At 43.0% G+C, this 17419-nt stretch overlaps 1 protein-coding gene across 2 annotated transcripts in view; it reads right to left on the bottom strand.

Moving 5' to 3' along the window:
- Positions 1-16002, bottom strand: part of LOC109313687 (ubiquitin carboxyl-terminal hydrolase 12) — a 52050-nt gene extending 36048 nt beyond the window's left edge. For both annotated transcript variants that reach the window (XM_019540363.1, XM_019540365.1), the window contains exon 1: positions 15802-16002. In XM_019540363.1, coding sequence (XP_019395908.1) covers positions 15802-15849 — 48 coding nt within the window. In that variant the 5' untranslated portion in view covers positions 15850-16002. The remainder of the gene's footprint in view (positions 1-15801) is intronic.
- Between the last annotated feature and the right edge of the window lie 1417 nt (positions 16003-17419).

Below are 17419 nucleotides of genomic sequence, written 5' to 3'. Positions count from 1 at the left end.
ATTGGGAGGGGAGATCACATGCAGCGGCCACCACTGCCACCCACCACCCCTACCTAGATGCTACTGCTGCTCTGTGTCTGGCTGCACACCATTCCCTCTTCTCCCTCCCGGCTCTGCATCCAGCCGCCAGGGGTACACTGATTTAAAAAGGTTCAAAACCCCTGTCCCAAATGATTGGCTACCTCTGGACAGGATTAACAGCTTCAACTGCACCTTCAGAGCTCTGGTACTAACTTTTTCTGCAATTTTTGACAGGTGACAAAATCTCCACCCTGCACTTTATTCCACCTAAAATGATGATATGTCAGCCTACCTTAAGGATTCTTGCAAAGTAAGTATAACCATGCATATTTAAAGCATCTATTGCTCTTTTTTTCATCCAAGTAGCAGAAATACTGCCAGCTGTTAAACTGTGACCAAAAATCAACATCTGTAGAGGATGTATTTTCTACAGTAGTTCTTGAAATGACTCTCCCAAAAAGCACTGCTTCATGCATGTATCCTCATTAGGGAGAACTTTCCAAGAATAACTGTACTTCATTCCCTGCCAACCAGCATCAGACTCAAAGAATATCCTTTTAAAGGGTACAAACCAAGTTAAAATAAATTTGGCTGGAGATAATGAAGCAAGACACAAGATATTAAAGGCAAAGTGATCTATTTATGATTTTTAAAGTAATTTAAAAGATTTTATATCTAGAAACTGTTACCTTGCCTAGTGAGCCCTAGGTACAGAAAACAGTTAATTACAGACAAACTTTGAATTCATCTTTCATCTCCCACACTGATTCAATGAAGAGACAAGCCAATATTTGCTTCAAACAAATAAAAAAGGCAGAATGGAAGTGACTGAATAACATGGAGCAACACTGAGCCAAAGAACCCCAAACAAAAGTATTTTAAAGCGGCTTGTATTTACTTTGGTGAGGTGAAGAGACCAGTTTTCAAAAACACTCAACCTGAGGCACTAGCTGAGCAAGTCCTTCACAAGCTACCTGAAAAAGCCCTACAGCTGACTCCAGTTTTGACTGGAAATCAAGTGTGGAACTGAGAACTCATCTCTGGTACTCTGCGAGCAGTGAATCATTTTTCCTTGATGAAGTCTGAAGGATTTATTTACTGAGCAACACTTCATGCAAGTGAAAAATTGAAGAGTATACACCCACATTCCAGCCCAATTATGTTGCCAGCTCTCAGAACTGCTGAAACTGGAGGAAGAGATGTAGCAAGTCAAACTGCTTCCCCGGTGCAAGATTATTCCAACAGCATATCCTGAATGCCTTGCTTAGGCCAGATTTAAATGATTCAGACGTGGATACAGTAGTTTTCTCAAGAGATTAGAGATTGATACAGGTCTTAACTTCTTTGAAATTCACAGCTACTATTTGTTTTCTACAGCTGGATGGATTATAGACCATCACCTGTCCAGAAGTCTGGAGGAAAGGAAGCTAAAAAAGATCACAGTTGGATTTTGGAAAGAGGTTATTAACTTTGCCAATCCCGTAGTACCTGAGGGGCTCTTCAGGCTTCATACAAACAGAAGAACAGGAGTGAGTAGCTTAGAATGAATGCACAGTGCAAAGAGAGAATTACGGTCTAGGGATGAGAATCATCTGTGTCCATATAAAAACTTAAGCTTTAAGTTATAATTGTGTCTTTTAAGTACCATCAATTATAAATACATTCAACTTGCACTGAAGTCCAAATCCTATTACAAGTTTAGTCTTCCACAACCCACGGCAGAACTGTGATGTAATATTGGTGAGAGCCTCAAGTCTACAGTCCTACACAACTCCTGCAGTATTGAGCCAGAGAAGATTAACTTCACGTATAGGTAGGGCTTGAAAAAATTTCTCACACATAGCATGAAAAGGTTTTTCCCTTCTGGAAGAATAATGTAAATTTTTGCATAATGCAAGCTTTTATTTAAACTTCTTTGCCATTACAAAGGCATCTTTATAAATATGAAACTGCTATAAAACTGATACAATGTTACATTTCCAAATTTGGAGGCAGGCTGCACCAGTGCATATGCTGCTGCTGATAACTTTACTAAAGTTAAAGAGAGTGAAATGAACAATCTGGTGCCAGTCTCAGGGCTGCTTTTCAGAATCACGCATGCTCCTCCTCTGGTTGTTGCTTGGATCTTAGTAGAGGTCACTGGCTATTAAGTACCTGATACATTATTTAACATATCCTAATGGCGTAAGAGTATCTTCCATGTTTCAAGGATATAGCTTGTAGCCAGCTGTGTTTGTCTAACACTGCTACAAGCCATATCCCTGAAACAGGGAAGATATTATAATTAGCCATTTGGAAATGTAAACTTCATTGCTAAACAGGAAATAAACAAAACTCAACTCCCTGCCTGACATCTGCCACCTTCAGGGAAGAAACCTGGTGGAGTTGTCTGTCTTCCTAATCTGCATATTCACAGAACAACTTTTTCACAAATGGACTTTGAAACTCAGGGGAACCTCACCATCCTTTACCTCCCCTGTGCAAAATGAAGTTTCTTTTCTACGCGGGCAAGCAAGGTTCTTTGAGCAGATGTGATACCTTTTATTAGACCAGCTGAGAACTTTTACAGTCTTTGAACTCTTCTCTGCCTGATGAAGGGTGTTTGGACCCATAAGCTTGCAAAGAAAGATTTTTTTTTTTTGCTACTATTTAGTTGGTCTAATAAAAGATATCACATCGAGTCCAAGAGTTTTGTCTGATTGGAGTGGACACTCAGATATAATGGCACAAAAGGAAAATAAGGTGTGTATCAAGAAAGAAGCAGCTGAGGTTGAGAGGAGTGGGACAAAAATTTGAGAGAGAAAAGTCTGTAGAGAAGTGAGGCAGAGAAGAGGCGTATGTATGAATGTGTGCACACAACCATGTAGGTCATAGTTACCCAATTTTTAAAAGAAAAAATAGAAGGAAGGGAAGACAAAAGCAGATGACAAAGTAACCAAGCTGCATTTTTAAAAGGAACTCAAAAGAGAGTTAATAGACATTCTTAAAATAAAAGAAAGTATATGGTGAATAACTGGTTTATTCTTTTCAACTGCAAGGGGTGAGGCAGAAGAAGTCTTTTCCATCCTGATTAGCTGAATGATCCTTTGCTTTCCCCCCTGCCCCTCTTTCAGCTAAACTGTCTCAAAACATGCCCCCATCTGACTGTATCCACCTGACCAAACATTAAAGAAAACAGGTGAGATGAGCTACTGCCACATCTGTTTGTTTGTTTTACTTTTAATGATTACAAGCTGTGTATCCAAAACAGATATTATATATCTGGATGTGGTGGTTACTTTCCTTTGAGGCATTTATTTTTCACTTCATATGTTTCTTCTGACAGTAATAATTAAAGCACTTTATTTTTTTGTTCTCACGTGCAACCCTGAGAAATTCTAATATCATTATTCATAAGATGAAACATAATTTTGAAATGTATGCATTAACTCAGTAGAGGAGGTATTTCTAAGATGCTCAAGTTACACAGCTTTCTTGATATTACATTTAAAAAGATATGCAAAAGCATGAGCAGTCAGCAAGTTTATACCTGACTTTCCTGCTGTTGAAGTAACCATAACTCAATCTAATGAGACAAAATAAAGATTTATTTTGAAAGAATGTAGGAATTATAAGTGCCAAAAAGACACTAATCTTGCCAAATATTTTCCGCAATGATTTTTTCTTGGAGGGGAAAAAAAACCATGAAAGTAAAAAAAAAAAAGAAGAAAAAGGAAAACAAAACCCACTAAGCCTTAGAACAAATCTCTCCTCATTTTCCAACCAAAATACTGGTCATAGAATCATAGAAAATTAGGGAGGGACCTCAGGAAGTCATCTAATCCAACTCCTTCTTTAAGCAGGAGTGTCCCCAGCTAGGTCACTTTGACCAAAGCTTTGTCTAGCCAGGTCTTAAAAAGACTCCAAGGATGGAGGTTCGACCACGTCTCTGGATAATCTGTTCCAATGCTTCCAACCCTTCCAGAGAGAAAGTTCTTCTTAATATCCAACCCAAACTTCTCTTGCTGCCCTTGAGACCATTGCTCTTTGTTTTGTCATCTGTCATTACTGAGAACAGTCCAGCTCCGTCCTCTTTGGAACCACCCTGCAATTACTTGATGGCTGCTATTAAATTCCCCCTCAGTCTTCTCTTCTCCAGACTTAATAAGCCCAGTTCCCTCAGCCGCTCCTCATAAGTCATGTGCCCCAGCACCCCTAACCATTTTCTCTGCCGTCTGCTGGACTCTCTCCAATTCATGTACATCATTTCTGTAGCGGGGAGGGTGTCCTAAATGGACACAGTACTCCAGATGTGATCTCAACAATACTGAACAGAGGGGAATAATCACTACTCAAAATCTGCTGGCAACACTCCTACTAATACAGCCCAGTATGCCATTAGCCTTCTTCACAACAAGGACACACTGCTGGCTCATATTCAGTTTATTGTCCTCTATCAGCCCCAGATCCTTTTCTGCAGAGCTGCTGCCCAGCCAGTCAGTCCCCAGCCTGCACAGGGAATTGTTCCTTCCTAAGTGCAGGACTTTGCACTTGTCCTTGCTGAATCTCATGAGATTTCTTTTGGTCCAATCCTCCAATTTGTCAAGATCTCTCTGAATCCCAGCCCTACCCTCCAGCATATCTATTACTGCCCCCAGCTTGGTGTCATCTACAAACCTGCTGAGGGTGCACTCCATCTCATCTTCCAGGTCACCGATGAAAATATTGAACAAAACTGGACACAGGACCAACCCCTCGGACACTCCACTTGATACCTGCTGCCAACTAGATATTGAGCCATTGACTACTTACTACCCTTTGAACCTAATGATCCAGCCAGTTTGCTACCTACCTTACAGTCCATTCCTCCAACCCATACATCCTTAGTTTGCTTGCAAGAATGCTGTGGGAGACCATATCAAAAGTCTCGCTAAAGTTAACGTATATCAAGCCCACCGCTCTTCCTGCATCCACAGAGCCAGTCATCTTGTCATAGAAGGTAATCAGGTCAGTCAAACATGACTTGTCCTTGATGAATCTAGATGGGAACTATATTTGCCCTTTTCCAATCATCGGGGACCTCTCTCAATTGCCATGAGTTTTCAAAGATAATGGATGATGGCCATCAGCTCTGCAATCACAACAGGCAATTCCCTCAGCAGCCTCAGGTGCATCCCATCCAACCCCATGGGCTTGTACACATCCAGCTTGTCTGAATAGTCCCTAACCTGTTCTTTTGCCACTGTTGGCTGCTCACCTCCTCCCCAAACTGTTCTGCCAGGTGCTGTAATCTGGGAGCTGACCTTGTCTGTGAAGACTGTGATGAAAAAGGAATTGAGTATTTCAGCTTTTTCTGCATTATTTGTCACTGGGTTGCCTCACTCATTTAGTAAAGGATGCACACTGTTCTTCCTTTTGTTGCTGACATACTTGTAGTAGCTGTTCTTGTTAACCTTCACATCCCTTGCTAGCTGAAACTCCAATTGCACTTTGACCTTCCTGATTTCATCCCTGCATGCCCAAGCAATACTCACACACTCCTCCCTAGCAGTTTGCCCAAGTGTCCATTTCTTATTAGCTTCCTTTTTGTTTTAGCCCACTGAAGAGTTCCCTGCTAAGCCAAGCTGGCTTTCTACCATATTTGCTAGTCTTCCTGCATATCTGGATGGTTTGTTACTGCAAAGTACAGCTGGTCTGCTAGTATGAGTTTGCTTACTCAGATTCTTGCAACGATTTTGTGTAAATCATCCTGACAACATCTGGCTAATGTATGGATGTGCATATTTTAGGATATTCTACCTTTTTAGACACTACCTTCAGAACAACTCACATGGAGACAGGACATTTTCACATGAATGACTTAAATCAGCAGTACCATTCAACAGAATGTATTGTACAAATGTTCTCAGAACCACAGAAACAATCCCTACAGCATATATTATTTTAAAAACTATCCACAGTTAAAGTTACCCCAAATTTAATTAATCACTACCTTATTTAGAATATATTCAAAGACTATACCATAATACAGGGGTCAGCAACCCCTGGCACACTTGCCAGAGCATGGCATCCAAAAGCATTTTGCTGGGCACATGCACCTCAGGGTGGATGGCAGGGAAGGAGCTGGGGCTGCACTGCCACAATGAATGCCCCTCACGGCTCCCCCGCCATCTGCCCCTGGCATGCCAACATCTTACAAGTCAAGGTTGGGGTGTTTTTGGCACTCTGCCCAAAAACACTGCCGACCCTTAATACTTCTTCTAATGTTATTCTTAAGAGACGGAAGCTCCATTGGCTCATTTAAAATGGTGCCTTGATAGACAATTTCATATATAGCAGGGAAATCTGACCACACATCTTTCTGTCACAATAATTTGGTTACAATAATATTCAAATTCAGTGCAGAATATTTAGTCCATCATCACATATTACATAGCAAAGCAGAGTGTCACTGAATGCTCCCTATCCCATTACAGTTAATACATGCCAGTACAATTAAATTAAGCAAGTTGTAGTTGACAGAGCCTCTGCAAGTAGCTTTCAACCAGATGCTTATTTATACCATATGTTTTGGTCTGCTAAGGCTCTGCAGCATTTCAGAGGAACCTTATGAAATCAAATGGAAACCACAAAGTAACTAGAGAATTGGTATGTATTAAAATAAACAAATGTCATATGAGATACTAGCCTGGACACTGCTGATGCTTCAGCTCTTGACCTCACTGCACTGAACTAGCAGCCAAGGCTGCAGAGACATTCAAGATGCTCCCCCATCACGAAGAGCTTGTATCTTCAAGAATGAGGCGGCAAAACAGTCAAAATGGTACATAAAATGTGGTATATGCCTAATAAGTACAGTTCAGTACATAAAATCTAGTACTTGCCTAATAAGTCTTGCTGGTGGTGTCTCTGGCTAATCATTTGTTTTATCTGAAGAATTCTTTTCAGAAGTTGGCACAAGTTTTAGGCTTTAAGGATAGATAAATGAGAGGATGTGGGCTTTAAAATGGGGCCCCACCAACTGGGTACGCTTGCAGCATGAGTAAAGAAATGAGCCAAGATGAAAAACGAGATGCAGGCAAAACAGAAGCAGTTAGAACTTTTTGAGTAGAAACAAGGAAACGGAATGAAGTGAGGAGTTTCATCAGGTCTAGCAGCCTTCACATTGCTAGACTAGCCACAAGCAGCTGCTCCTATTTCCTGAGCAATGAAACAGTCATTTTTTGTTTTAAAGTGTATTTGTATTTTTTTCTTCAACATGATCTCAGACAATTTGTAGAATATGTACCCTTCCCCACATTTTGTTTCAGAAATAGGACTTGTACACCAAAACTGGCCTTTAAAAATGAGATTTTCATTTCCAAACCTTAACTTCTTGAGTTGTGATGCTACAGTGCAACAGCCTCAAATGCAGATATGAAAAAAAAATGTCCGTTCAGCCTGTCTAGCTATGATTTATGTTTTAAAGTGATCTCCTTTGCTTTAGTCAAATAAAGCTTCAAATAGGCATAGTAAGTTACAGTAACTTGAACTTCTGATTTCAACACTATTATTAGACAGGTAAAATGAATCAGCATAACAGAATCAAAGATCTGGCAGGACTGGTAAATACAACAGATTCTCACTAAAGTGCACCTCACTAATCTACAGGCTTTACAAACTGAGTGAAAAAAAATGACCATCTTTGCCAACACCTTAAGAATGTAAACTGCACGGTGCCATAGTTAATTTTCAATGTACACAGGCCTCACTGAAAACTACAAAATAGTGCAAAGTCAATTTACTCCTACGGCGTACTACCTGAAACTGAACTTTTTAACTAAATCAGTAGCATCTGTTTGGTAATCCATTTTAATTTAATCTGATTATTCAATAAGGCACGGAAAAAAAAATGAGCAGAAGGCTTTTTGTAACTTCCCAGGATCTGGTCCTTAATTACTCATATAGAAGGTAGTAATTCAGCATGGGACTGCTGTAATTCATGCACTCCGGTGATAATGTATGTAGTCAAAATGAGGCTGCAAAACATCCAGTTAGAAAGGAGATATGAAAAGACGTAGGGGGTAGGAGATTTAGAAGGGTAGGAGATACAAAACCAACTGAAGCAGCTGAGAGCCTGAACAAGTTGCTTGGAACCTTTGTCCAATTGTAATTACTGATGAACAGATCCACCAGCCAAGGGAGGTGCAGGTAAACTCCAAACTATGAGATGGTTCCAGTTCTCCCCTAAAAGTTTTCTGTATTAGTAAAGATTAAAACCTGAAACAAAAGAACCAACAGTCCTGCTTCCTTCCTGGGTCTCCTGGCTTTAGTCATCTCCAGGCTTCTATAGCCTCTTGAAGCTGAGGCTTTCTGTCAGACAACTGCTGCTCCCTCCAGGTATATGCAAAAGGTAGAGAGTCCCTTCAAAGATCACTCCCTGTCTCTGGGTTCCCACTGTCTGACCCAGCGCTGAAGAGACAGAGCAGGCATGTGTCCTCCCAGTACAATTTACCGATTTAAAGGGCAATATTTCTGGATAAAACGAGCTCGCTAAAACACATTTGGGTCCCTGGACCCAGATACAGATTATCAGCAAGTATTTTGCAAACCATAAATAAAAACACAGACTGATCTTCACGCATCAATCCAACACAATGACCAAAGGGAGCAATGATATAAAGGAAACAGGTGGTGATGAAAGGTAAAGCCTAATGCTAGGGATGAAGCTTCAGATATTAAATGCTTACAGATTAAGCTGGCACAGAAATGGAGGGGTACAGAAATTCAGTCCCAAGACCTATCAGTAGCTGCAGTCACACCCGGATGCATGAGGGCTTAAGTGGGCAAGTCATCGGGCATGGAGTCAAAAACTTAGCAGCAGGAAGGAGCAGAGAAGGCAACACAAAATGATTGTTTACAACACAATGCATTATCTTGACCACAAAATGACAGACCTCCCATACTGACATCTGCGAGATGGGAGACTGGAGTCTGGTATGCTTTTGCAGAAGGGCATACAAAAGATATATAAAGGCATCAGGGCTGTGTATGCATTTACATTATTTTTCCTAAAACCTGATTCTTGTACCAGCCATGGAAAATGGAATAATACAGGCAATTCACTTGAATTAACTGATCTGTTCTGCTACTTCATTGACTTTCCTTAACTACTTATATACCCTATTGTTTAAGCCGGTGATTCTCAAACAGGGTGACACAGGACCTTGAGGTCCTTTTAAGGGTGCCACAGGATGCTATAGAATACAAGGTGTGTAGGTGTTTGCACAGGATTTCAAAGATAAAGCCCAGAGATTTCAAAAAGGAATCAGCAGTGTCAAAAGCATTCTGACCTGTTGTGGTGGTCTGAGTTGTTTGGAACTGGAAAACTACTCTATTCTCTTTATGTGAAATGAGTAAAAGCTAAGAACAAGTGGAGCAAAGTTGAGGATCGCTGCTTTAAGTAGTCCTAGAAAAAATGGCAGAAGGGCTTTTAACACTGAGGTATTATTTCGAATAAATAATGCATCATAGCTTCCCTGGGATGGCTGCACATTTCCCACAGTCTCCTTATGGTTTCACAGGAAGGAGATTACAGGTCTCCCACTGCATGAACAGCCATGAGCCTGGGTCTTTAAACCTTTGGAGATCCTTAAAACAAGGTGCACGTCAGGACACCACTGCCCACAAAAGTTTCCATATGGAGACCTACACCTTCAGAGGCTCCCTCAGAAGTTACCTTACTATGCACTGCCTATTGACACACATTCAAAAACTCTACCACCTATACGGCGCACTGCAAAGCAGTACCTAGAGTCAGAAATGCACCCACCTCACCAAAGAGAACAGCTATACCATGTTCCTCACTACCTCTGCATTGAGCTCTATGGCCCCCTGAGACTTCTGAAGTGTCTGGAGGAAAGACAGAAGTAACAGCTGCTGCTCTCCTTTGCATGTGAGAACAGCCACTGCTTGCTACAGTCTGTGCTTCACAGCGAAGGACAGCATGATACCCAATGATATGACCTATTAAACTACAAAAGCAGGACACTCAGTTCTCATTTATTTTGATTTTGGTTGAGAAGTCATGTGTTTCTTTCTTTTGTAGGTATGCTGAAAAGCCTATGGGTATGCCACTGCTCCATGAGACAAGTGGTCTTACCTGCAAGCAAAGAACTGTTAAGTGTGCAATACTATCAGAACCTGACCTGGAATAATTTACCAGCTACCTACCACCTAGAGACCAAGTCAAGAGACAGGTGAAAACCACAAGCGTACACCAGAACTAGAAATGATTATCAAGAAGCACAGCCTAGTCCTCACTGCTGGATGCAGGGAGGGCACTGGAACTGGAGGAAGGGGCTGACCTAGGACCTTATCTGAGATTCAAACCTCCCTTCAGAGCAGTCTATGGTGATAGCCAAATGTCCCCCCCACACCCAGATAAGCAACTGTAGGATGTCTTCTACAATACACTACATCAGTATAGCTATGAAGTACGGCCACTGGCCTCGCAAGCAAATCCCCACTGAAGCGTATTAAGCAGACACACACACAGCTACAGGCGTGAACAGCCCCTATATAAGCTTGCCAAATTCCACTCCGTTGTAATAAACCTATGTGATGCCAACTGGAAATTACTAGACAAATCACATAATAACCCCATCCAGCTGGGACTAAAAACCCCAACTCCAAAATTAACACTTTCATTTAAGCTAAAAGGGTTCTCCTCGGCTGGTCCCTTATGCCCTTGCAGCGCTAGCCATTAGAAAGTGAGGCAGCAGATATCTGGAGAGAGATAAAAGTTAGAGAGCACTACCAACAGAAAATAAAACCACACTAATTCAGTAACAAAGAGGCCCTCCACAGACATGGAGGAAGACAAGGCAGAAGTGACCCTTCAGGAAAGCATGTACAGTCTCCATTTGCTTATTAAATCTTGCATCTTAATTTTAAGTCTCAGAACTGTTACCAACCTGGAACATCCCCACGCCGCCCCCCCTCCCGTCACTGCTAACCTATGCCCTGCATTAAACTGGAGTATTAAAAGCTAGTGAATGAATCTTGTAGAAAGTAATTTAGCAGATGGCTTGCCAAGGCTGCAGACAGTTGCGTATCTTCCCCCAAAATGTAGTTTGCTAGTGTTCATCAACAAACTCTCACTGAAGAGACCTCCTTTAATTTAATCTTAAATCAAGAAGTAGAACACAGTTCAGTATGGAGGATGGATTTTGAAAATATTTAACAATAACATGGTGCCATCTCACTTGCATAATTTTGTTTTTAAAAGAGGTGTAAAATGCATTTGCAAAACCATCCTTGACATAACATAATTTTCTTGGTGTATGTAGCTAGTACTGGAGTTTATTTGCAAATGACTCAGTTCCCCTCCCTCCCCCTTCCAGAACTGAAATTAATAATTAGGTCCATGCTGTACTTAAATGGAGAACAAAAATAGGATTGCCATCAATGCAAATGCTGAATGAGGGTTCTCCAGGCATGCGTTGCTAGTTTTGCAGAGCAATTAGACAAGGACCTAGTGGGAAGTGGCTTTAATTACTTACTAAAATGTACTATTACTTTAGTTAGCTACTTGCTGTTGCATTTTGTGAAGGAGGAGAATGACCAGATTAGTGCTTTACTGCTAACAGCTGTAAAAGCATTTGGTTGTGTTCCTGTGCTATTGATAATGAAAAGAAAAAAATTAAAAGGTGACTTCTGACTAAAAAGTTTCTGAGGGTAAGTCTGAAGCCGAGGGAGAAACTACACAGAAAAAAAGCACTACCATTATGAAAGATAGTGCCCTTTCTCCTCTCCTTCCCAGGAAAACTGCAGCAACCAAACTGAACATCATTTTAATTACTGCAATTGCTATGGACGCACAGAGGAACACCCCTGCAAAACCATCAGATGCTGAATAACATCGGGGAAAATATGTTGGTGTTTGTCTTGGTGGCATAAGATAAAATGAAATGTCACCAATATTCTCTCTAAGACAAACTCTTAACTAGTCTCACAGTCATTTACCAAAGACAGAAACATTCTTGAAGCATTTGACAAAGATAATTGTTGGTCAGAAAGGAAAAAAAGTCAGACAAATCTGACAAATACTCAGGCAATATTAGTCTACGCAGAACTGGCTCGTAGTTTGTAAGGATGTGTCTAGTCATATGATGTTGACTTTCCTTTCCAGCAGGCAGCTAAAACACACTAAATATTTTCTTATGCGTTTCCACTGCTTGTCACTGGTGCAGTTACCACAGGTTATTATGTAATCACCAACACAAGAGACATGGTCATGTACACAAAACAGAGTATTTGGGAGACAGTTTCATGATTCAAGCTCCAAGAAGTTTGGAAACCCTTTTAGGATAGGAAGCTTGGTTACATGCTACCTTCCCTAGTAGGGAGATGGAATTCAAAATAAACAGAATACAACTAATAATTTAAAGAGGCATCACTGTCTAGCAGGACAATCACGAGACTGAAATTGGGAGACATAGTTTCCAAAATGTAAGAATTCTGTGTCTACTTGTAACTCATCCTGGGAGTCAGAGAATAACCTCCTGTGCTTTAGTTTTCTCAAGACAACATATTGTAAGAACTGCCTATATGATGTTATGTGCTGCAGTAGGAACCACATGTTAATAAAATCCTTTAAAAAACAAACCATCTCAATACACCTTATTAAAGTAAATAAATTATTTAGTTTAATAAATGATGTTTTTTTCTGCCAAGCAATCCATTTTCATATTATGGTAAAAGTGAATACACTGGGAGGTTTTTTTTTCTTACTAGTCATTAATCTTCAAAGTGGGTATAAACTATGATAGTTTTGCTTAAAACTACTACAAACAGCAGACCAAAGTTCTGTATTACTTGAAAATAAAACTATGGGTGAGCTTTACAGTAAACTCAGTCACACTAAATTAAATAACTTTATATTTTTGTAGGGACATTCATCCTAGCAAATGCTGTTACAACCTCTGAAGTGCATAAATTGGGGAGAATTTTCTTTGGAGTAAAGGCTGTTATTCTTTGCTGCCAGAGGCACAAACAGTTTTTGCCAAAAGTAATAAATAACTCCTCCCCTTGAACCAAGTATATAGTATATAACTAAAACCTGGTTCCATAAAGTTGTAATTTGGTAAGATAACCAGGAGTAACTACCTTCACTCTTGCACAAAGTTGACTTTCAAGCTGAGTGCTGATTCAACATGGATATCATCTGCTACTTGTTCATCTACTGCAATATCAGGACAGGAAGAGAAACAATCCAAAGCTAACATTTAATAGCCACTAAGAAAATGCTGCTATGAAAAAGCCATTGAACACTGCAAGGAAGCCTTTGTGATATGAGCACAGGAAATGCACTGCTTTACATGTGCCTTTTTAATCAGATAATTGGCTACCTGGGTTAGGGAATGTGTCCAAAACATTAGCTGCCTTTGGTCAGGGAATTCTGCAGCTACTACAGTGCATTTACTTATGGCAGAGGTTCACAATTCTTGTAACTGCATAACATGACACCAGCCCCAGTTTTAAGCCTTTTGCTTACACCAGGGGTCAGCCAGATCCAGCCCACCAAAGGATTCTCTCTCGCCTGTGAAGGGTCCCTATGGAGACTAGCCAGGACCCCCCACAGACGGGACACACTTAGCCAGGCAGATGGGATGGGACCACAGATGGGTGGTGGGCGTTGTCTGGGAATGGAATGGGTGGGCGGGGTTAGAGCCAGGATCACAGGGCAATGACAGTGCAGGAGTGAGGCCACAGCCTGGGGTGCAGCCACAATCCACTCCCCACAGACCCCTGCCCACAGAACTGATGCCTGTGGCAGGGACATGCAGAGAGGACTGTAGCTCTGCTGCCAGTCCTGTAGTGTCACTACTCTGCAAACCTGGCCCGCTCACCTGTCCCACTTCAGATGCCGCTCCGCACCTGTCCATGGTCCCTATGAATCTATGAATCCCATCTGCCTGCCTGCAGGGGTCTTGGGCTGGTCTCCATGGAGACCCTGCCTGCCTGCCTGGCACTCCCAGCCCTGGGTGCAGGGCAGATGGGCTGGATAAGATCAACTGCCCTTCCTTCCCCCACCCACTGGGCTAGAAACACCCCCACGCACTCTGTCAGCCTGCAGCTCACAGAAGCTTCTTAAATGGCCCTGCACCCCAAACAATTGCCCATCCCTGGCTTACGCTGTACCAGACATGTCTGTTAACAGTACCTTTTTTGGCCCCACTGCCTACTTTATAAGATAATTTTATATACTTAACTGCATAACTTGTGAAAGAGATTAGGAACTGTCAATTATAAGGCTTCTCAAACAGCCTTGAACTGACCAGGTCCAGTCAGTTTCAAGGCTGCCATTAGAAGCATACAGAAATAAATAAGAAAAAGTCACCAGCCCAAATGAAGGGAAAAAAGTTTAGCAGACTGTTCCTGCTGTTCACGAGTGCTGTTTACATTGAACTGGAGTAAGTGCACATCAGGCAGAGCATTTTGTCAGTCCCAAGGCTATCCACTTAAATGGAGTGCTCTGCAGCTGTCCACCCACTTCCTATGAGTTTAATTTCACTTGCTGTTGTGGTGGGAAAGTGCAGGTACAAATATAAGCAAACACTTTCAAAGGGGTGTGAGAGGAGGATATGAAACTGCAGTTAGCTCACTACAGAAAAACTTCACGAACCCAGAAAGTTACAGACATGTTACATTTTCCATTGCAGTTAACCTGAAAGCACTGAGATCAGGGAAGCATTCAGTAGCAAAGATTAGTCAAACGTATTCATTCATATTTTGTATTAAAATAGGTTCTATGCACTTTAAACACTGCACCCAACCACATTGTGTGGTCCAGAAATGATTTCAAGTTAATCAAAAACAGTTGGTCAGCATTTTATATTAGAGCACCCTCCAAACAAAAAAACCCCTCTAGACAGTGGGTAGCAGCCCTGAAAAATCAGGAACAGCACTTTCTTTTCAACTCCATACTGAACTGACACTGCAACCCACTGAGCTGTGTAGATACATTGCTAGACAGAAATCTTTCTGGAAGAAGTAAACAGAAGTTGGACTGCTGATGGTAATTCAGATCCCTTTGGATTATATGAAGAGTGAGGTAAAGTCCAAGTCCAACCAGAACAACCAGTCCTGCCACCTTAAAGTCCAGGTATAATTGTACTGGATAAGCAACGGCCTTTCATTAACAAGATCTCTCAAATTACTGCAGTGTTTCCACACTGCTGACAAGATGCAATATGCTGCTTCTGAGGCAACCATACCTTAGCGAAGCAACAAACTAACTGCTCAGTCTTTTCTAGACTTACAACCCGGCATAAAAACAAGCTTGCCAAGCACCACAGCCCCGTGAACCCAAGAGCCACGACGCCATCGTGTGAAACCCATGCGGTCCTTATTGCACATATTCAACTGCTGGGAGATGACTTACACTTATTGACCGTAATAATACTCGTTTCATGTGAGTAAAAGTAAGGGCGGCGCTCGATAGTCCCGGCAGTACTTAGCCCCACTATTCTCCTTTGCTCGTGAAAAGCAGTCACTGCCTACGGCCTTTCATTCGCACTGCTCCAGGCTCCTGCAAAGCTTCTTACGGGATCAGGGCTGGGGAGCGGGGGTGGGGCACTCTCAAAGCCTGGCAATTGTCTGTTTAAAGTTGGGCCGCTGCCCCTCACCCCCTTGGGCACAGCCCTGGCCCCAGGAGGGGCTGATGCACCCGCACTACCCGTTATGGGCACCCCGTGCACGCCGCACAGGGGCAGGGGGCCCGCTGCCGTGGAGGCCACGGACAAGCCGGGCGCTCACCATGGTACAGATGGAGGCGAGTCTCCGGACCGTCATCAGCATTTCCATCCGCCCGAGCCGGCCCTGCAGCCCACGGCCACCCCCGCTGCCGCCGCCGCCATGTTGGGACCCGACTGACAGCGGCAGCCGGGGCCGCAGGTGGCGCAACCGCCAAAGGGCGCCGGGCGCGGCCGGTGCAGCGCCGAAATGGCGCCGGGTGCGCCCGCGGCGGCCCCGCCCCTCTCCCCGCCCCCTCCGCTCTGATTGGCCGCGGCCCCACGAGTGACAGCGGGGCCTGGGCTCGGTCCACGCTGCGGGGGCTGCGGCGTGTGAGCCCGCGTGTCGGGCCCCGGGACACGAGCGTGCATAACAGCAACAGCATCCAACGTGCACGATGCATTCAGGGTAAAAGTGTCCAACGTGCACGATGACCTTTGAGGCAGCTCATTCATGCAGCAAATGCAACACCCAGAAGAGTATCTGCCAATTTTGGTGGGTTTTTTTGATTATTCAAATACGTCTATGTAGATATATATGTATACACACACATATCCTCTGTCACCAACTTTCCATCACAACCTTAAGCTGCATAAAGAAACCTGCACAGTCATTCCCCCACACCAAATTTGGGGTTTGTAGTCAGCACTTCCACCAGAGCTTGCCCCAAAATAAAGAGATGCTTCGACCATGATGACCCAGTTCTCACTCGCTCACTGGGGGCTACAGTGAGCGATAGAAAGTAAATAAGATTGATTTGTATATTTATTTGCATATGTATTTGCATGTTTTTCAGTGTACGATAGTTTTTCAGCAAAGGCAATAATTTTGAGCTTCCAGTACAATAATTACATATTTAAGACCTCACAATGGGTGTTTTTTTTGTAAAAATATATTTCTGTATAGTTATGTATATATATACAGCATCTAGCATAAACTTTCCCTCACACACCTCAAACCACATTAAGAAACCACGCACTCAATACAATAAACGCACCCACGCCCCTGTGCCCCTGCACCCCTTCCCGCTGCCCTTTCCCTAACCCTATCGCAGGCCCTTAGTCCTAGCCTCCATATGGGGTTTACATTCTCAGTTCATTCACTGTCCTTCTTGCTGTCGCTGTCACTTCCACTGCTGCTGATCCTGTTGCTGTCTTCCTCGCTGTCTCCGGATCCAGTTTTGTCGTTGTCCCCTAAGACCTGGCAATGCTGCTGGGAGGTGTGCAGCACTCTGGGACTCCTGCACAGAGAGGGCTCTGTGAGGAGGGGAATATTTTCCCTCTTTCCTTTTGCTTTGGGGTATCCCAATGTCCCCAAGCAGTGACTGAGCAGAGGAGGCGGACCCGGGGCACAGCTGCGGGCCGTGGCAGGCAGCTTTGGCCTGGGCTCCCCAGGGAGGCACAAAGGACCGTGCTGAAATGTGCCTTCCTTTTTTAGGAACCCCCATATTTTTCCCCCCTCATGATGCTGGGGGAGACGAGGTGGCTGCCACTGGCGCTCAGCAGGCAGTCGGTCATGAGGAAGCCTAGCAGCACCTGAGCACCAAGCCAGCCTGTCTTCGTCCACAGACCGGCGGGCAACAGGAAATGAGGCAAGAAAGCAAGAGGAAGCTCCCTTGTTTGTCCTGACAGCTTTTTACACA

The sequence above is a fragment of the Crocodylus porosus genome, unplaced genomic scaffold (genome assembly GCF_001723895.1).
Source record: "Crocodylus porosus isolate Cpor-Errol unplaced genomic scaffold, CroPor_comp1, whole genome shotgun sequence".
Classification (NCBI taxonomy): Eukaryota; Metazoa; Chordata; order Crocodylia; family Crocodylidae; genus Crocodylus; species Crocodylus porosus.
Note: the sequence above shows the minus strand (reverse complement) of the source record. Positions and strands in the feature narration are given on the sequence as shown.